At 53.2% G+C, this 19,943-nt stretch overlaps 6 protein-coding genes across 6 annotated transcripts; 2 read left to right on the top strand and 4 right to left on the bottom strand.

Moving 5' to 3' along the window:
- Positions 1-174: 174 nt before the first annotated feature.
- CAOG_04561 (hypothetical protein) lies at positions 175-3,277 on the bottom strand. The gene is made up of 11 exons (XM_004347258.2): positions 3,074-3,277; positions 2,653-2,847; positions 2,428-2,566; positions 2,169-2,331; positions 1,913-2,065; positions 1,711-1,805; positions 1,452-1,607; positions 1,225-1,355; positions 955-1,143; positions 545-835; positions 175-449 (listed from the first exon to the last, which is right to left on the bottom strand). Exons 1-11 carry the CDS (start codon positions 3,247-3,249, stop codon positions 224-226), a joined length of 1,914 nt encoding a protein of 637 aa, XP_004347308.2. The 5' UTR covers positions 3,250-3,277; the 3' UTR covers positions 175-223.
- A 310-nt stretch (positions 3,278-3,587) lies between these two features.
- On the top strand, positions 3,588-9,293 carry CAOG_04560 (hypothetical protein). The gene is made up of 3 exons (XM_004347257.2): positions 3,588-7,901; positions 8,008-8,084; positions 8,166-9,293. Exons 1-3 carry the CDS (start codon positions 3,739-3,741, stop codon positions 9,230-9,232), a joined length of 5,307 nt encoding a protein of 1,768 aa, XP_004347307.1. The 5' UTR covers positions 3,588-3,738; the 3' UTR covers positions 9,233-9,293.
- Positions 9,249-11,632, bottom strand: CAOG_04559 (hypothetical protein; the record flags this gene model as incomplete). The annotated part of the gene is made up of 13 exons (XM_004347256.2): positions 9,249-9,604; positions 9,717-9,794; positions 9,885-9,968; positions 10,057-10,140; positions 10,228-10,311; positions 10,404-10,487; positions 10,547-10,630; positions 10,720-10,803; positions 10,890-10,973; positions 11,062-11,145; positions 11,236-11,319; positions 11,416-11,499; positions 11,565-11,632. 13 exons carry the CDS (start codon positions 11,630-11,632, stop codon positions 9,415-9,417), a joined length of 1,176 nt encoding a protein of 391 aa, XP_004347306.1. The 3' UTR covers positions 9,249-9,414.
- Positions 11,633-11,917: 285 nt separating this feature from the next.
- Positions 11,918-13,103, bottom strand: CAOG_04558 (hypothetical protein; the record flags this gene model as incomplete). The annotated part of the gene is made up of 3 exons (XM_004347255.1): positions 11,918-12,550; positions 12,657-12,837; positions 13,045-13,103. 3 exons carry the CDS (start codon positions 13,101-13,103, stop codon positions 11,918-11,920), a joined length of 873 nt encoding a protein of 290 aa, XP_004347305.1.
- Positions 13,104-14,616: 1,513 nt separating this feature from the next.
- Positions 14,617-19,093, top strand: CAOG_04557 (protein tyrosine kinase; the record flags this gene model as incomplete). The annotated part of the gene is made up of 21 exons (XM_004347254.2): positions 14,617-14,678; positions 14,740-14,811; positions 14,876-14,947; positions 15,046-15,117; positions 15,184-15,255; positions 15,320-15,391; positions 15,458-15,529; positions 15,597-15,668; positions 15,731-15,802; positions 15,867-15,938; positions 16,002-16,073; positions 16,131-16,202; positions 16,267-16,338; positions 16,403-16,474; positions 16,539-16,610; positions 16,821-16,892; positions 16,960-17,031; positions 17,092-17,261; positions 17,324-18,633; positions 18,705-18,780; positions 18,852-19,093. The coding sequence occupies exons 1-21, from the start codon at positions 14,620-14,622 to the stop codon at positions 19,091-19,093; spliced, it is 3,009 nt and encodes a 1,002-aa protein (XP_004347304.2). The 5' UTR covers positions 14,617-14,619.
- Positions 19,094-19,487: 394 nt separating this feature from the next.
- Positions 19,488-19,667, bottom strand: CAOG_08796 (hypothetical protein; the record flags this gene model as incomplete). The annotated part of the gene is made up of 1 exon (XM_011272134.1): positions 19,488-19,667. One exon carries the CDS (start codon positions 19,665-19,667, stop codon positions 19,488-19,490), a length of 180 nt encoding a protein of 59 aa, XP_011270436.1.
- Positions 19,668-19,943: the final 276 nt, after the last annotated feature.

Below are 19,943 nucleotides of genomic sequence, written 5' to 3'. Positions count from 1 at the left end.
CAGCTAAGAGCGGCAGAATACGTCTGCAATTGTTCGTACAGTCAGCGATCCAGTTGGAAAAACGAGCGAGTTGTTGGTTGTTTTTTGTTGGGTTTTGTTTTGTGAGAGGTTCACGATCTTGTATCTGAACACCTAAAAAAAAGTGGACTAAACACCAAAAGAACAACTACCGACTACTTGAATAAGGTTTGTGTATTGCCGCTTTATCAAGAGCAAATAATAATTAAATCGCTGCAGCTTGTGAGAACAAGAAGCGGCACCGCTCGTGGAACGTTTGGCCAGGAAGTGAAGACCAGTGCACCCAGTACGGTGAACTGGCTGTGCTCGAGCGCCGAGAAGGCTGCGGCACCGACAGCAAGTCGAGAACTGTCCCGTCACTTTGCTCAATGTGGAGGACAATCTTGGGTGCAGAGACTGGTTGAATTACGTCAAAACTGATCACGAGTAGTCTGCCAGATGCAACCGTACCCACACAAGTTGTTAGAATGGACCATGCGAGGATCAAAAAAACAGCATTCCAATAGCGTAAGTCCTCCAAACGTACCGATTCAAAACAGTGTGACGGAAGGAAAGCTGAACAGGCCCGTGCAGAATGCGACGTGGGAACTCGGTGATGCATTGCCATTCAGAAATGTTGTCAAGTCCCAGATCAACTCGATCGCTTGGGATGCGGCGAAGTAACGAACGCGCTTCGGCTACCAAGCCGCTGGCCATCGCGGCGCATACTTGGAAGACGACATAGACGCCAAATTCGCCCAACCCCAGCAGTTCAGTGGATGGCACGGCCGAATTGTGGCATCGAATCTGAGTGCCTTGAATGTGAATTGTGATGATTCTGTCCGATGAACGCAACGAGACACGCCCGGACAAGCAAGCCAAGATCAGCATCACACACAGCGTGAGCAAGCGAAAAAAACAACAAACTGGCGGTCAACCGCCAACGCAGCTACTCACCCTGGATGGAGCAATTCAGTCCCCAGAGTCAAAACCGCAGTGGACGAGTCCAGCGAAGACGAGCTCATCCAGCTCGTGGCCACGTGAATGGAGGACACTCGCGAGGACAAATTGTCCAACGCTTGCGCAACTTGCTGCCGCACAATCCAGTGACGTGTCATGGCGAGAACTGGTGCAAGCACAGGAATTCTGATTGAGAGGCGATGAAAATGAGCGCAGGGAATAAATAGCAGAGTCAACAGCCATGCAAGACACTCAGTGATGAATTACTTGGCATGTTGAATCTGAGGAGCTGGTCGCGACGATGCATAGACGGAAGGGAAATGCAACGTGTTGCTCGCGTGTAGGTGCATTTTTCGCACTTGTTGCGCCAAGAATGTTTCGATGGACGAGCACAGCATCTGGGGTGGTTGAACAACCCCGTCAGCAATGCAGCTACTGACCAACAACCGCCTGAATCATCCTAGTGCAAATGAGGGCAAGACGCGCAGGCATACCGATTCCACAGGGTTGGGCGACGAGCTGCTCTCGGAAGAGTCTGTACTGCTCACTAGGTCGAACTGCACTCGGGTTGACGAATCCACAGTCGCAGTGATTGAGTGACCCACGACATTAGCGTTATTCGAAACGTCTTCCAATGCGTCACTGGTCAACTGTCAACACAAAATGATCCCAAAACCAACAACGCAATGTGTCAGAATCTTCAGCAAAACAAAACACTGGCTCATGTTGCAACAGAATCATTCAGTGCTGTACCGCTGAAAAGATCTCGCGCAAAAAGTTGGAATGCTGTGCAGCCTCCAGAGTGGAACTAATTTGAGACAGCTCTTGCCCTTGGAATGGCGGATGAACTGAACCAAGGAATGAGGGGGGCGTGGACACGTCAGTAAGGCTCCCATCCAATTTCGAACTTTACGCAAACCCAAACAGGAGGAGGGGGGCGGGCCAAGAAACGTACGGATTGTGCTGGTAGCCGACAAGCCAGGGCCAGAGACTGAAAACCGCAATCGAGTGGCCGTTTGCAAATCTGGTGGTGATTCGATGACGACAGAAGCAGCCGTGTCCCCGCGCCGGATGGAATACAATCCAGACCCGGGGTGTCGAGAGCCCGCTACAAAAGAGCAATCGTGAGCAAAAGTGAGCCGAACCCATCAAGCAATCTCGAATCAAAAGAACGATTCGCAAAAGGGTGGTACAACGAAAGGAAATGTTACCCGAGCGAAGCCCGACATCAAAGCCAAGCGTTTGGCCACGCTGAACAATGCGCCAATCTTGCTGTAGACTGGTCAATTGAGAATAGAAGGACTGCTCGGTTTCAAGCGCATTTTCAAGTCTGGCAGCTGCGCTCGCCAACGCTTCTGCAGCATTGGCCAAAAGCTACATGGCAGAGGGGAAGCAGCGCCGCGCAAGGCTGTCAGATCCATATGCTGCAAGAAAAGGGAGGGCAGCATGTTTCAGAAGTGGATTACGCACCTGTCGCTTAGCCACAACACGGAAAGCTAGATCCGGCACTGGAGCCTCGACAGCAGTTGTGTGGTTGATTGCAAGATACTTTTTGTTGCGTGTCAGCGCGAAAAGATCGAGGAGGACTTCGGACTCGGATTGTGCGTAGCTGTTTCAAGCGAATCCGAAAAGTGAGTACACACCTGCAAGCTGCCATCCTCTCCCGGAATACTTGAAACACATGCAATTCCTCACAAGATGTGATCTTGAACGTCCTTCCAATGCCATTCTGGCGGAGCTGCGGGCTCAGTGGTCTCAGCGGCTGCGCCAGTAGAGTGCGCTCCGGTTGGCTCCTGAGCGGCCTCGCCTTCTTCTGACTCGTCCATCGGAGCCATCGCAAAGTCGACATATTGGACCACTTGCAGCAGCTTGGACGTTGGCGTTTGCAGACTGCGATCAGCAACAAACAGCAGAGCAGCAGTCAAATCAAAGAGTGAGATCTCAACAGTCACCGCGGCGCGGCGCACAAGAGCCCCACGTTCAAGGGGCTCAATCGTCACGAGACCGTCGTATTGCAGTGAGTTGGTGGGGGGGGGGGGGAAACTCGGTCTGTGAGGATGGCAGTCCCAGTGGAAAGAGGGGGGAAGAAGGCCTTCGATACAACCAAGTACTCAACTCGTCGTAGGTCTCGACGCCGGCCGCGTCCACGGTGCGCACAGTTCGCTCGAGTGCTGGCTCGATGGCAAGTCGAATGCGCTTGCTGGCAGCCACATCGGCGGCGGTGTCGAAGGACGGCAGCAGCCCGAGATCGGTTGCGGCAGATGCGTCCGCGGTTCGACGCTCCGAGGCCATGACTGCAGTGGGAAGATAAATGAGTGAGATGTAGATGACTGGGAATGGGGATGTAGATAAGGGATGTGGGTACTGTACATGGTTGACTGAAGCGGAAATTGCAGAAATCGAAACATTGAAACATTTCGCTGATTTCACATCATCGGGAACAACGACGCTTCGGCCGCGTGCTTGCGAGCGTGAGCGTGTGCACTTGAGGTGCGTTGAGTGTAGCACAGAGAAACGAGCGCGACATTTGCTTCTCAATCATCGCAATCGCCATTTCAAAGCTTTACTTTCGTGCAAGTTTGCTTTCTTGTGTTTTTGGCGCCAAAAAATTCGTTTCACTTTGAGTTTCAGTCTTTTTGTTTTGGCTGTTGTTCTTTGTCACTTGTTTCTTGCTTCGTGTTCTGTGCACTGCTTGTGTGAGAGAGAGGGCATTCCCCAGCACCACACAGAGCAAGCAAAACCTCGCGCTTGTACAAGGACGACGAGGCACGACGGCGTCGCATGGCGTACTACCAGCGCGGCGGTGCAGAGTCATCATCGCAGCTCTGGCGCGTCTTGTACGCGGCCAACACGACCAAGAAGAGCAAGCGATGGATCGACGGCTTCTTGAAGGCGCCTGTATTGCCCAATAATGGCGGCGGCGGCGGCGCTTTGTCGTCGCCGTCGGGTCGCGTCGTGCTGACAGACCTGGAGAGCAAGACGGTCGAGTCGTGCTGGCTCAAGCCGGGCGACCCAACCATCGAGCCCGGTGCCGAACTCACACTCGAGCACTACCTGGTCCAAGTTGAAGAGCTCGCATCGACAGAGGGACGGACTGTGGATGCCCCAATCCCAGATTCCCGCAGCCCATTTGCAAGCCAGGAAGACGCACCCAGCTCGTTTGTCTCCTCGGGCCTGTCATTCGTGTCGTCGATTTCGTCCTCTCAGCTGTCTGCCACACCGCCAGTCAGCGAGCACGCGCGGCCAGCTGCACCGCCGCCACCACCACGCCCATTTGGGCTGTCGCGTTCGCAGCCCAGCCACTGGAAGCCGCCTGCCGCTTCTGCGTCTGTACCAACAACAATAGCTGCTGCTGCTGCACAAGCAACCCCGCGAGTGTCGTCATATCCCGTACCCTATGGCGTTGGAGCTCGGTCAATGCTCGTTCCTGCACCATCCGCTCTGCCATCGCAACAGAGCGGTCATTCCTCGAGCGGCAGATCCACGCACGAACTCTTGGCATTTCTCGGAGGCGGAGCCTCCAGCGAAACCCCCAGCGGAACTCCCAGCGCTGCTCCAGCTGTGGTGTCGTCGATTGCTCGAGCTGAGCCCGCACCGCTGTTCCATCAACGAAGTTTGCCGGCGCCAGTCACATCTTTGTATGCTCCTTCGCCACCACCCTCTGCTTCTACCTTTGCTTCAACTTCTGCGTTCTCGACTGCGCTGCCCGTCGCACGGCCAACGGCAGCAGCGCTGGCACGGCTTCCTCCAAGGCCTACTGGTGAATGCATGCAGCCTCGGGTAGCAGAGCCCGTGGCTCACCATGCCGTGAAGCCTGCAAATCCCAATCCCTCAGACTTTGACGACCTGGACGATCTCGATGATATAGGCGACCTGTTGAGTGCAATCGATGGTAGTGAACCTGCTGCCTTGACGGTCGCTCCAGCGGCGACTCAGCCTTTTGCCGGTCAACCGCGACCGTTGCAACGCCCGCCACCTGCCCCTGCTTCTTCTTCAGCGGTGTCATTCCGCCAGTATCAAGTCCCTTCTTCAGGGCGACCTGCACCGCGTCCGCCGCTTGCTTCGGAACACGGCCCCAGTTCCAGCGCCTCGCCACTCGGTTCCAGCCCTTCTCAAGCGCCATTCTCGCCCTCTCAAGCGCCACACAGCGCTTCCCCGATTGCCATCGTGAGTCGTGCCGCTGGTACTGATGCAGACCCAGGTTTCCTCGCCAATCTGCCTGAACAGCATCCAATCCCACTTGCCATTGCAGCTGCGGACGAGTGCATCGCCGAGGAGACGCCCAAACGAAGTGCTCGCATAAATGCAGACTTTCCGACGTTGCGCAGCTATCGCCAAACCATGTTCTCGGCGCTCAATGAAACCATCAACCTCCAGGTGCGTGAAAAACTCCGTCTTTTCCACTTGGGCATGAAGCAAGCAACTCTTAGCTTTCTGGCAAGCCGCCCAGCCGCGCCGGGAGCGCACGGCAGCCGCTCACAGGACGCTAATGCTGTCAAGTGTCGGTGCGGGAAACCTGCAGTGTTGCTCATGTGCAAAAAGGAAGGCGCCAACAAGGGACGGTTTTTCCACAAGTGCGGCGACTGTCAGTTTTTCGCCTGGGCCTCCTCTGTGGCCAAGCCAAACACCCTCATTGCTTCTGCACTAGAGCAGGATGGGACTGGCGGCACGGTCACCATTGGCACGCCGCGAATGCTTGAAGAGTACCACAAGGCTCGCGAAGTTGCGTTGTACTACAACTGCAGTCTGACCGACTCCCGCGATGGTGCAGGCAGTGGCTCTTCCGCTGGAGCTAGCTGGCGAGGCAAGGGTCGCGGCGGTGGTCGGGGTGGCTGGCGAGGTCGTGGGCGCGCTCGCGAGAGTGCGTGGCGCGAATACACAGTCAATCCGGACGAAAGTTCGTTTTCCTCGGCATCGCGCTCGCGTGGGATTGCAGTCACCAATTCTGCCACCTTGTTTGTCGAGTTGTCTCACAAGTCGCGAACGACCTACGGGCGCGACGATCTCTGGCTTGTCACCAGCCGGCTCGACTTTGAGCCCAGCGTGACGGTGCTTGCGAAATCAACCTTTTTCGGGCCAGCATCCAACTTGGTGATTGAGCTGGAAATCATACACGGCTCTGGCCAGTCTCTGCGGCAGGACGCGGTTGATCTTGGCGGTGCCAACGTGCATTGCATTCACCTGGGCTCGTTCAGCTCTGAACTCACCGCCCTGAGTTGCCAAGTGACCTATGAGAGCATTCCAGTCCTCCCCTACCTGCTGTCAGAACCTCCTTTGCTCGATGAGGTGGGAGTGGGGCGGAATGCTCTGCGTCGGCCGGGACCGGGACGCGGCGACGCGTCGTCAGACTTTGGCACCGATCAACGCCGGATGGCGAGCAAGAGCGACGAGTCCCGCTATCTGTTTTCGATCGGCATGCTGTATGCCGATCCGGCCATGCTGAGTTTGCTTTTGCGCGACTTTGAGACAAAGTACCCCCTCAATCCAGACCAACGAACAGTGCTGCGCGCCTGCGCAAGAATGTTCCTTCACCCGGACACGTCCCCGGCGGATTTGGCAGATCTTGATGAGCCTGATACGCTCGACTGGTCACAGGCACCTTCTGTCACGCTGGAAGGCGGTAGCCACAGCCCGGTGCTGCTCGTGCACGGCGTGTTTGGCGCCGGCAAGAGCTTTATTCTTTCCGTGTTGGTGGTCTTCTTGGCCAGCCTCTTTGAAATGCTGCAAGGTCCAGTTGCGCCAGGCTCACGGCAGTGGAAGGTACTGATTTCATCCACGACGAACGTCGCGGTGGATCGCATCATGCACGGGCTGCTGGGCCTCGGATACTCTGACTTTGTGCGCGTTGGCAGCGTCAAAAAGATTGCAAAGACTGTCTTGCCCTACAGCGCCAACATGAGCAAGCGGAGTGACGAGCAAGATTTGACCGATCTCGAGCACATGCTTCGCACCGAAGCTCTCTCGCCAGACGAAATCCAGGCCGTGCGCACCACCATTGCCGACATCAAATCAGGCACGCGCCCGACCAAGCTCGTCAAGTCGCGCGTCGTGGGCGTGACCTGTGCTGCCGCGACGTTTCCGTGCTTGGATGGCATGTCGTTTCCGTTCATTGTCCTTGACGAGTGCTCGCAAATGACGGAGGCGTCGTCTCTGGTGCCGATCAGCCGGTTTGGCTGCAAGCGCCTCATTCTTGTGGGTGACCCCAAGCAGCTGCAGCCAACGTTGGAGGGACCCGAGGCCGCCCACCCGTTTGGCCTCGAGCAAACCTTGTTTGAGCGTTTGGCCCTGCAGCACAAGCCTCTCGTGATGCTCCGCACCCAGTATCGATGCCACCCAGACATCAGTGCCATTCCCAACAAGCTGTTTTATGACAACCGGCTCTTGGACGGCGTCGCGAATGCAGCTCGCCCACCCATCCACCCCCGAGTACCTACCCTCTGTTTTGTGAACGTGGCGGGTCAGGAAGTTCAAGATGGCGATGGAAGCTACCACAACGATGCTGAGGTCGCGAGCATTGTTGGCATCTTGCGCTCGCTTCTTGCCGGTGTGTTTCCCAACGGTGTTCTTCCTGGCGAGCGCGCCACTCCCGATGATGCCTCTGGTGCAAGTGCAGCAGCCAAGCACGATCTCGATGATGTCGATGGCGACCACAACGTTGATCAACGAGTTTCCTCTCGTCCCGCGAAACCTTGTGGAATCTCTGTTGATAGTATTGGTATCATCACTCCGTACAAGTCGCAGGCGATTCACATCAAGCAGGCGCTTGATCGCCTTCCCATTCGTGACGTCCATGGCTCAAGTCTCAAGTCTATTCTTGTCGCGACAGCGGACTCGTTTCAAGGCGGTGAGCGCAACATTATTCTATTAAGTTGCACACGTACTCGTCAGATTGGCTTTGTTGATTCCGAACGACGGACGAACGTGGCATTGTCTCGTGCGAAGCAGTAAGCTTCCCAACCCCCCCCCCAAAAAAAAAAATGGTCGTAACAATCGTAACCGTTTCATTCTTTGGACTGAACTCATTGGTGCGCACTTGTTGATATGTTTCAGGCACTTGTTCATCGTCGGCGGCAGCGCCATGCTGTCCAGAAACCCGCTCTGGGGAGAAATTCTGCGCTTTTGCCGAGGTAACCCCCTTCTGCCAGCACTGTGTCAAAATGAATGTCTGCGACGCAGTTCCTTGACTCACACATTCTGAACGTGCGTAGCTCGTCCAAGTGGCTATATGGAATCGCTCACATTCGTCAACATGCTGAATGATTCGGGTGTGGAAGATCACACCATCATGGCCAACGAGTGGTCGCCGGGAGATGGCGCCGGGGCTGCGGTGTCGGCATCGGCTACAGCATCGACACTTGCATCTGTGCCTGCTCGAGGTGATGCTGCGGACGATTACGACTTTGAAGAAATGGATCAAGCTCTTGATGCCGATGAAATCGCCGCGTTTGAACATCAGTTGGCTGTGCATGAGGAGGACTTTGGCGCGTCACCAGTTCCTCCTCCACCCGAGACACACCCTCAGTCAACGAGAGGTCATACCTCTGAAGAAGCCAGCAATCTCGTGGACGACTCGGCGGAAGGTGCTTGGAAAACAGCGGGCGCAGTCTTGGAACGATGGCGGTCTGCTACTGGGAGTGCTGCGGTGAATGCGGGAGTCTCGAAGCGGCGTGCCACGACCACAAAAGGGCGGCGACCTAAGCCAAAGAATGCATTCGTTGACGATGAGGCGTCTGAGCAGTCCGACGAGGACGGCGTCGGTGCAAACGATGAGGACGACAACGATGATGACGATGAAGACTTGGCCGATTTCGTCGTGCCTGACGACAGCAGCGATGCTGAAGATGACCAGCAGGTTGCTGTGAAGAAGGTCAGCGCTGACAGGCAAACTCGCAAAACCACAAAAACGCCACCCGATCCGATAGCTTCACCGCAGACTGGACGAAGGCGACCCGCCAGCTTTGCTTTTTCGCTTGTGACCCAAGAAGAACGGGATGCGTTGCAACAAGCGGAAGCAGACCAAGCGCTTGAAGATGAACTCGACATTCCGATTACGTTTGATTCGACTCCGCGCGCTGTTCCCCGTACACGTCGCCACATTCGTGAGATCTACTCTGACAATGAGGACGGCTCGGCTGGCTCTTCCGACCTTGATGATTGTGAAACAATCGACTCGCAGCGTTCAAAGCAAGAGAACGGTCAACAATTTCGCAAGCGACCCAAGCGGATCTTGTCGTCCCCTTCTTCCTCGTCATCTATCCATGATCAAGCCATCTGATCATTGATTTGTATTGTGTGCCTCTCGATAGTACTGTATTTTAGTTTTCGTTCAATCCAACAATTTTGAAAATTCAATTCTTGTCAAAGCTAAATTTTGAGCGCTTCTCTCGTCATTTTGCCTCCGCTCCAACTCGATAATACTCGTAGTGTATGATCAATCATTCTGGCAAATTGTTGGAATTAAGAAAGAATTATTTGAAACAACTTGCAGTTTTTGTGGTGAGTCTCAGCTGGAAGTGCCGGTAGACATGCGGATTGATCCTCCAGCTGCAGTCCGCTGGTCAGCAGTAGAAACACGCTCTGGACGTCTTCAGCAGTTGCCTTTCGTGGCAACCAGATGAATGCAAGACAGCCTATCTGGTCGTCGAAGCTGTGCAGCGAACAATTACAATTAGTGGGCAGTCAGCACGGCCATCCATTGGTTCGAGGAACACTTGCGTGGGAAGAGGCTCTCATGTTCAAGTTCACAAAACAGCACCTACGTAAGCTCCAGCCTGCAGTTGTCTTCGCGTACATCTAGAAGCGCGGAACGTCCGTAGTCCATGCAATTACGGTCTAGACTGTCGCAATGCATGAGTGGGGATGGACAACATAGCAAGTATACCTGACTGGCTCAGTTTTCGATACCAGCAAAGCGCACAGCGGCTTACTGGAGCTTAGTCATCGTCGTGTTCACTTCGAGTGCATCAGCAAGCTCGCAAGCTCCGTCATCGCCAATCTCATTTGTGTGCAAACTGTCCACTCGATTCACCAGTGAGCGCCCTTGCTGCACTCTGCTGAAATCACCCACTCACATGCAAGACTCGACGTGAGGTGCCTTACCCTAGCACAGCCAGCGTCGTGTTCACTTTGAGTGCCTCGGCAATCGCCTCCGCTCCAACATTGCCAATCTGATTCTCACTCAGACTGTCCATCGCCTCCATCGGTGAGCACTCTGAATGCTCTCTGCTGTATTCACCCACTCACATACACCAGTCAAAGTGGGAGACTTACTTGAGCCAAGTCAACGTCGTGTTAACTTTGAGTGCTGCAGCAATCGTGTTCGCTCCAGCGTCGCCAATGTGATTCTCACTCAGCCTGTCCACATCCCTTCCATCATCGGTGAGCACTCTGAATGCTATCTGCTGAATTGCTCACTAACAAGCATCAATGAAAGCGAGGTGCCTTACCTGAGGTCGATCAGCCTTTTGTTCACTTTGAGTGCCTCGCCAATGGCCTGCGCTCCAGCATCGCCAATCTGATTGGCGTCCAGACTGTCCATCCCCGCAATCAGTCGGTGTTCAGAATACGCTCCGAAATCACAGCAACTTACAAGAGCTTCTTCAATGTTGAGTTCACCTTGAGTGCCTGAGCAATCGCCTGCGCTCCAGCGTCGCCAATCTGATTGCCGTCCAGACTGCCCACATCCCCTCCATCGGTGAGCACTCTAAATGCTCTCTGCTGTATTCACCCACTCACATACACCAGTCAAAGTGGGAGACTAACTTGAGCCAAGTCAGCGTCGTATTCACTTTGAGTGCCTGAGCAATCGCCTGCGCTCCAGCATCGCCGATTTGATTGGCGTCCAGACTGTCCACATCCCCTCCATGGGTGAGCATTCTAAGCTATGTTGAAATCACCAACGCAAATGCATCAGTAAATTTGAGATGCCTTACTCGAGCATAGTCAGCGTCGAGTTCACCTTGAGTGCCTCACAAATGGCCTGAGCTCCAACTTCGCCGATCTGACTGGTGTTCAAGCTGTCCATTCCCTCCACCAGTGAGCGCCCTTGCTGCACTCTACTGAAATCACCCACTCGCATGCAAGACTCAATGTGAGATGCCTTACCCGAGGCCAGTCAGCGTCGTGTGCCCCTTGAGTGCCTCAGCAAGCACCTTCGCTCCGGCATCGCCGATCTGATTGCTATCCAGACTGCCCGCATCCCCTCCGTCGGTGAGCACTCTGAATACTTGTTGCTGCAATCACTCACTAACACGCACCAATCAAAGCCAGTTTCCTTACTCGAGATAAGTCAGCGTCGTGTTCACCTTGAGCGCCTCAGCAATGGCTTGCACTCCAAGATCTCCAATCTGATTTTTTTCCAACCTGTTCGTATCCCTTCCTTCAGTGAGTACCATGCCTACCCGCTGTTGACGCCACCCACTGACTCCAAATGCATCAGTACAAAGTGAAGTGACATACTTGAGCCAAGTCAGCGTCGTGTTCACCTTGAGTGCTTCAGCTATCGCTTGAGCTGCAGCAACGTCAATCCGTTCCTCACTCAGACTGGTTCCGATTCGTCAGCATGCGCACACTCACATTGTTCCAATAACGTCGGGGGTTTCTCTTACTCGAGCTCTTCAGTCGCATTCTTGACTATATCATACAGCTCGCGCTGGAGCTCGTTCATATCATCCATAACTGCCTGCATTACAACGTTTGCTCTCAGTCAGTTTGCTCGCAACGCTTCTCGTTCACGCGCCCACCAATCCCGTTCTCCATCGTCATTCTCTTAGTCGAAGCACAAGCACAGGGTCATCTCTCAATCACAGGGCGCAGAGCCCCAGGAGTGGGGAGAGGGGGTACCCGAAACGCACGCGAGATTCAACACATGAAGACTGAGAGGCCGAGACAACTTCGAGGGAAATTACTCCAGCCGTCTTCTTTCATGTTGAATGTGTTTCTAGTATGCTATTGTATTGAATTAACAAGGATTAGGGCAAGAAGAGGCAGGAACAAACATCTGGTGCCTTAGCAGCTCGGTCAAGTTGACGGTCATCGGCGGCGGCTCCACAGCGTGGGCTTCGGTGTCGAGGCGTACCCTTTTGTTCACAGGGTTGTTAATGTCGCCCAAGGCGTCAATTCCAAGCCGGCGGGCTGCGCGGAAAGGGCGAGGGCGGATGTTATCCGCGATTTCTCGCGTCTCCAGCGCCTTCAGCGCAAAGTGAACCTCCCCGTCACTCTGGGAGTCAGTGCGTGTGACTTGTAACACTCGCTCATTGTCGTCAGAGTCATAACCACTCTCGTCCGCCTCGTGCCCAATGTTCGACGCTTGCTGGGAGTCCGAGTCCGATGAGCTGTCGTCTTCCGCCGCAGCCCGCCGCGCTCTGCGCGCGGTTGATGGCTTCGTAGCTGCTGTAATTGATGGAGAGACGGGTCGTGGTTGCCTCGGCAGCCGTCTACGCTTCGGTTTTGCAAGTGACTGAAGCTCCGTGTCCTTGGCGATACGATCGTCGTCCAGTTTGGCCAGTTCTGCCTGCGCATCATGCGTTGCATCCTGAGCTCGAAGCTCCTCTCGTCGTTTGTCGATGGTTACAGCTCTTGGGTAATGTAGCTGCTAGCCGAAACCCGGTAATTGGCGACATTTGGAGGCAGACTTTGAGTGGCCGAGTTCTTCTGTGCGTTCGTCGAAAAGATAAGAGTGGGAGGTGTGGGTGTCGAACCATCTGCGCAGATTGTGAAGACGCCTGTAACGGTAGACTACCCGCAAACTGCCTGTGCGGGTCCCCGGAGACTCGAGAGTGGAGGGCCATCGCGACAATCGTTTCGCCAGCCCTTTTCTTGCACGTGCATTGATTGGCGCGAGCACACCACTCGAGCATCCACACAATGTACTCGAGTTCACTGTTTGAGAAAATCGGGGCTCTGCCGTTGCGTGGACTGTCGCCGCCAGCTCACAAACTTTCTCGAACGAGTTCTGGCGAATCCAATCGCCGTTGTGGGAGTGATTCCGACCCCAGTCTCCCACAGTAGCGCGCCCGCAGCCAGCTGAACCCACAGAGCGTCAACTGCTTTGCCACTCGATCACCAGTCCATTGGCATGGCGTGTACGTGCCTCCGGACGGCAGGAAGACAGGACCTGGAAAAAGCCGCTTGAGTGCTGCTCCCATTGCGATGTTTCGCCTCGTGATTTCAGGCGCTTAGCATCCAGCCAAACCTTCCTCTCCGCCCCAGCGGCCCGCAACTCTGCCATAAGAACAAACGTAGAGTTTGAACTATATTTAAAAAAGAAGCGACGCAAAAAGACCAACCCAGTCGACAGGGGGACGCGATAAAATAACCGAAGTTAGGAGCCAAAAAAATGGTCTGTAATGCGACCAAAGTTAGGCGACCCCCCTCTAAGAGCAACTTTGATAATCGGATTTTTCATTTTTGCAAAAATAAGAGCTTCAGTTTTTGAGCGAAGCGACAAGACACCAAATGTTACAACCCCGTCATGTGTTTTTTTTTTTTTTTTTTTTTTTTTTGTTTGTTTGTTTTTGTTACAAACGCCAGGATGACCAAATGAAGAACAAATTGCGAATACAGTCGATCCAAATAGGGATCACTCTTTTTTTGGTTTGTATCGTTTGTCTTTTCTTGGATGGGGGGTTTTTCGTTTTTTTCGTTTTTTGAGTGTACTTTTGTGTTTTAAGCTTTTCACACTGTACGCTCTCTTGTTTCTCTCCCTCTGGGCCTTGCATGCGCTCTGTTGAAGCAAACGAATTATATCAAGCTGAAGACGCGATGGAACGAACGACTGGTCATGAACGCCAAATGGCAAAAAAAAAAATTAAGATCTTCCAATCCCGCTGCTGCATCGCCTCGTCCGGCCGCCCACACTCACACACACACACACACGCGCGCGCGCACACACACACACACCACTTGAAAATACAGTGCTAAAGATCAAGAACTGGCGTACTTGGGAGGGCAGAAGGCAACGTGCAGTTGCGAAACCCCATAAAACCAATCGAAAACGAAAAAAAAAAAAAAGAGGGGGTGCCACTTTCTCGCAAGGTCGAGGCTGATGCGTCGTCTCTTTGTACACTCTTGTGAAGGCACATTCTGACAGCAACATTACTGGAAGTGATCATAACCGCGCTCTTGGAGAGGGCATAAGTCCGTAAGAACTCGGGGGGACCAAGCGTGTGTTGGCGCTCGAATTGACCGTCACACAACTGACATTGCATTGCATACGACAATTGTGGACATGCTGCGAGCTCACTCTCTCATATCTCCGATAGGACAAAGATGACTCGTAAAAGATTTGTCTTTGGTCTGCTTCTGTTGCTTTGCGGGATAAATCACGTCCAGTTGGCACAAGCAGTCAATGCTTGTGCGGTGTGCGGTTGCACAGGAACTACTGTCGATTGCAGCTACCAATCTCTTGCAGCTGTTCCAACCGGAATTCCAGTCTCAACAACTTACTTGTATGTGTTGCAACTGAGTTGACCTTGACATGAAGCGTTGCTCTCATGATTGGCACACGGTCGATAGGTCGTTCACCGGAAACCGGTTCAGCATTCCAGCAAACGCCTTCACAGGCCTTCCTGCTCTGATTACTTTGTAAGACAGCAAAGATAGAAATAATTGCAGATAACAGCCTCACTCGTGTGTGACTCTGTTTGAAGGAGACTGAACCAAATGCAGCTCATCAGCATTCCCGCAAATGCATTCGCAGGCCTGACTGCGCTGCAGTACTTGTAAGCAATCAGAGACACGAAAGACAACATATGGCTCACTCGTTTGGAACTCTATATGCAGAGAACTATCCTACAACCAGCTCACCGGCATTTCTGCCCAAGCATTCACAGGCCTGACTGCGCTAAACTACTTGTAAGTAAACGAAGGCATGCAGAATCACACAGAGCAGCTCAGTCGTTAACGGCGCGATCTGTAGAGATTTAAGCAACAACCGGATCACCAAGATTCCTGGCTCGTTGTTCACAGGCCTGACCATGCTGACGACATTGTAAGCAAGCAAAGATATTCCTAACTCATCCTCAGTCACGCGATAGTCATGCTGAAGACTGCGCAAGCGGCTCGCTTGGTTTGCAACGCTCTCTATAGGTCTCTGCAATTCAACCACATCACCAGCCTTGCTACAAACGCATTCACAGGCCTGACTTCGCTGACGCAAGTGTAAGTAAACACAAGGCATGATAATTCGACCACGAACTGCTCACTTGTTTGGGACACTGTCTGCAGGACTCTGCAAAACAACAATATCACCAACATTGTTGCAACCACATTCACAGGTCTGAGCAGCGTAACACAAACGTAAGAAAGCAACCGCATGAGATTCCAGCGTGAACGATTCACTCATGTGCAACATTGCCTTTAGGGATCTATCGTACAACAAGCTCACCAGCCTTTCTGCAAACGCATTCACAGGCCTGACTGCGCTGGCACAGCTGTAAGCAACGCAATGACATGAAGAATCACCCAAACGGCTGACTCGTTGCTGCGACTGTAATTGTAGGGATCTTTCCATGAACCAAATCACCAGCATTCACGCAACGGCATTCTCAGACCTTACTGCACTGACACAATTGTAAGCGAGTAAACGAACTTGAGGAGGCACGGACAAACGGCTCACTGTTTTGCGACTCTATCTATAGGAGCCTGACCAACAACATAATCCGCACCATCCCCTCCTCCGCTTTTACCGGCCTGACTGCACTGAATACCTTGTACGCATGCAAAGACAGGAAGAGTCACACAAACCTCTCATTCGTCGGCGACTTATTTGTAGGAATCTGGGAGGCAACCTGTTCACCGCCATTCCCGCAAACGCATTCACGGGCCTTTCTGCGCTGAATTACTTGTATGCAAGCAAAGCCAAGAAGAATCACTCAAAAATGACTCACTTGTCAGCATATGTATTATAGAAGTCTGTTCGCCTGCCTTATCACCGTCATTTCCGCAAACGCATTTACAGGCCTCACTGCGCTGACCTTCTTGTAGGCAAACACACACACAGAATCACGCGCTGCCAGCTCACTCACATTCGACTTCATCTGTAGAACGCTGCAAAGTAACCAGATTCTCAACATTCCCGCAAATGCATTCGCAGGCCTGACTGCGCTGCAGTTCTTGTAAGCAAGAAACAACCGAAAGCAGTTCGCTCGATCTGTACTGAATTATATCTGTAGATATCTGAGCAGCGCCCAGATCACCAGCCTTTCTGCAAACGCATTCACAGACCTGAGTGCGCTGACGCAATTGTAAGCTTGTAACAGCATGATAATCAAGCATGGCCGGCTCACTCGTTTGTGACACTACCTGCAGGGATTTATCCTACAACATGATCACCAGCCTTTCTGCAAACACATTCACAGGCCTGAGCGCGCTGACGCGTTTGTAAGCATGTAACAGCATGAGAATCAAGCATGGCCGGCTCACTCGTTTGTGACACTACCTGCAGGGATTTATCCTACAACATGATCACCAGCCTTTCTGCGAACACATTCACAGGCCTGAGTGCGCTGACGCAATTGTAAGCATGTAACAGCATGAGAATCAAGCATGGCCGGCTCACTCATTTGCCGCTCGATTTGTAGATATTTGTTCGAGAACCAGATCACCAGCATTCCCGCAGACGCATTCGCAGGCCTGACCGCTCTGACCCAATTGTAAGCTAGTGACATCAATGAGAATCAAGCCTGGCCGGCTCACTCATTTTGCGGCTCGATTTGTAGATTTTTGTTCGAGAACCAGATCACCAGCATTCCCGCAGACGCATTCGCAGGCCTGACCGCTCTGACCCAATTGTAAGCAAGAAAAGTCGAGAAAATCCTTACGCTCACAAGACTCATCTTTTTTTTGTGTAACACGGTCTTCAGGGAATTGAGTCACACCCGGATCACCAGCATTTCTGCAAACGCGTTCAGAGGCCTGACCGCGCTGACTGCCCTGTAAGTACGCTACGACAAGAAGACTCACGCACATATATGGCTCACTCATTTGCGACCGTTTTGGAAGATATCTGCACTCCGTCCAGCTCAACAGCATTCCCGCAAACGCTTTCACAGACCTGCCTACGTTACAACGATTGTAAGCAAAACTCTCATCATGCACGTATTCGATTCGCCTCTGACTTTGCGGAACTTGTAGGGCTTTGAATGACAACCCCCTCACGACCTTGCCCCCCGGTCTGTTCAAGGGGCTACCAAATGGCTTGGCTTTGTCGTCCTCAGCTCCCTTTCTGAGCTCCAACAACTTTACCTTTGGTGGCAACACTGTCGCTCCGCCCAGCACATACGGAAGTGTATTCCAACCGTTACGTAAGTGTGAGCGGTGACTGCAATCCTCGTGTCAAAACCATTGACTGACATGTACACTGTAGCGTGCGGCACAGCTTGTGCCACCTGCTATAGTGCTGGGTCGTGCTGTGGGATCAATTGCCTGACCTGCACCTCAAATAATAGCTGCACCCTGTGCTATGAAGGCTATGTTGCGATGGGCGACTACTGCCTCGCATCAGCCGCGACGAACGCATCGATTGCATCGGCTGCCTCCAGCGCCTCAGTCGCATCCACGCAATCCGCCTCGGCGGCCTCGATTGCGTCTCTTGTTTCCGCAACCTCGGCGCTTTCCGCTTCTGCCGCGTCAACCGCATCGGCATCTGATGCCTCGATTGCGTCTCGTATTTCCGCGTCCTCGGCGCTCTCGGCTTCGGCTGCGTCAACTGCATCGGCTTCGGCTGCATCTGTTGCTTCCTCCATTGCACAGTTCAGCGGCGGCGCCCAAACCTCATCTCCAGTTGTTATCATCGCTGCAGCTGCTGGTGCGTCTGCGGCAGTTATTGTGATACTTGTTTTGGTATTCGTCATGTTGCGCCGTCGTCGATCACAGCGTGCAGACATGCCATCGAAGGACTCGGCCGGTCCCATTTATCAGGAGGCGGTTGAAATGGCAATCTCTCCTCAAAACCATTCGGCTCGATCTCACAAAGAAGACGACGTCCCAGCCACCGCCTCAATCAGCCAAAATCAGCCGGAACCTGTGTACGAAGACTTCTCGTCGCACACAACAGAAGAATTCTACGACAATGAAAGTCCGTATGTTGCTGGCAGCAATTCTCGCCGCGTTCGCGAAGGCTTGACGATTGTGAAGCACCTTGCCAGCGGAAACTTTGGCGACGTGGCGCTTGGTCGAGTGCCTTTCGGCGTGCTGTCCCCACGAGCACAAGTCTTGCTTGGACGTAAAGCTTCGTCTGAAGTCGTGCAAGTCGCAGTCAAGAGTCTCAAATCCCACGCGGACGAACAATCACGCAAGGACTTTGAAAGCGAGGCAAAATTGATGGCCCCATTCGTGCATCCGAATGTCGTGCGTCTACTTGCGGCTCTGGTCGAGTCAGAGCCCCATCTCGTTCTGCTAGAGTTTGTGCAATACGGCGACTTGCGCACCCTGCTGCAAAAATCCAAAAAGAAGTCGCTTTCGTGGACACACAACGAGCAGGTGCATGCCATTCGCCAGATTGCTCTCGGCATGGAGTATCTGGGCACGCTGCATTTTGTTCACCGTGACCTCGCCGCGCGCAACTGTCTTGTGGGACAAGGCATGGTTGTCAAGATTGCCGATTTCGGGCTTTCTCGCGAACTGACCGAGAACGATTACTATCGCATGCAAACGCGTGGCAAACTTCCTGTGAAGGTGGGTCAAAGGTGTGTGTGCAAATGTTGCTGCTTGTGATTTGGGATACTGACTATTCGTTGAACATGCAGTGGATGGCGCCGGAAACAATGACTTTCCGCAAGTTTTCGACCATGTCCGATGTGTGGTCGTTTGGTGTTACGGCCTGTAAGTCGAGGGCTATGTCGCAATGATGTGTGCCAAACTGTTTTCTCACTGACATCGCTGCTTGGTTGTAGGGGAATGTTGCAGTTACGGAGAAACGCCGTACGGGCAGGTGAGCGGGCGTGAAACGCTGGTCCATGTGGAGGCTGGTGGTCGGCTGCCCATGTCAGACACCTGCATGCCAGAGCTCTACAACATGATGATGAGTTGCTGGAACGCAACACCGGATTTCCGACCGACTTTTGCACAGCTCGCCAAGGTGCTGACATCGCTTCAGGATGGAACGACCATTCGCGAAATTGGTGCAATGGTGTAAACGGGGTTTGTGCCGTTTGCGTTGAGCAACTTGGCGCTTTTTGAATTGGTGTTTGTTGTTGTTTTATGCGGTTGGAGAGTACCACTCGACGGTCCACATGTACGAGTACGATCGCCCCAAAAAAGTTTTTTGCATGGCGTTTTTTTTCCACTCCTCACCCCGCCCTGCGACCGTTTCGACCGCAACTCTCCCTTTTCCCTCTCTACTGCATATATATATGTACCTTCTATGTGTTTAGAGTGAGAGGAGCGGAGGGGTGATGACTGGTACGACGGGGGAAGGAGAAAGGATGCAAAACGGGACAAAACACGATCGTCCCAAAAAGGGACTTTTGGCGTTCTTTTTTCAACTTTCACAACACAACATACGGACGCATGAGCCCCACCAAACCATTTCAATACTTGGTATAACCACCTTGGGCATCCAAAACTGCTTTGATGCGGCGCGGCATGGATGAAATGAGCGAGGTGCAGACCTCGACGGTGAGGACCTTGTGGTAGACCTCTTGGAAGCGCTCCCAGAGCATGTCTTGGTTTGTGATCTCCCGCTGCTTGTACACAGCGTTCTTGACCATGTTCCACGCATGCTCGATGGGGTTGAGGTCGGGGGGAGTTCGCAGGCCACTCCAAGAGGGTGAGGTTCTGGTCTTTGAACCATTTCATCACGTCCTTCTGCTTGTGACAGGGCACGTTGTCCTGCATGAAAATCATGTTTGGGTCGTTTCCCCAAGCGGCCAGACTGTCTTTCAACTTTTCGTTCAGAAAGGAGAGGTAGGCGTCGCCGTTCATGCGGTCGCCGAACTCGGAGAAGAAGGAGACGCTGTAACGCGAAATGGCTCCTCTCTCTCTCT

The sequence above is a fragment of the Capsaspora owczarzaki genome (genome assembly GCF_000151315.2).
Source record: "Capsaspora owczarzaki ATCC 30864 unplaced genomic scaffold supercont2.7, whole genome shotgun sequence".
Classification (NCBI taxonomy): Eukaryota; class Filasterea; order Ministeriida; family Capsasporidae; genus Capsaspora; species Capsaspora owczarzaki.
Note: the sequence above shows the minus strand (reverse complement) of the source record. Positions and strands in the feature narration are given on the sequence as shown.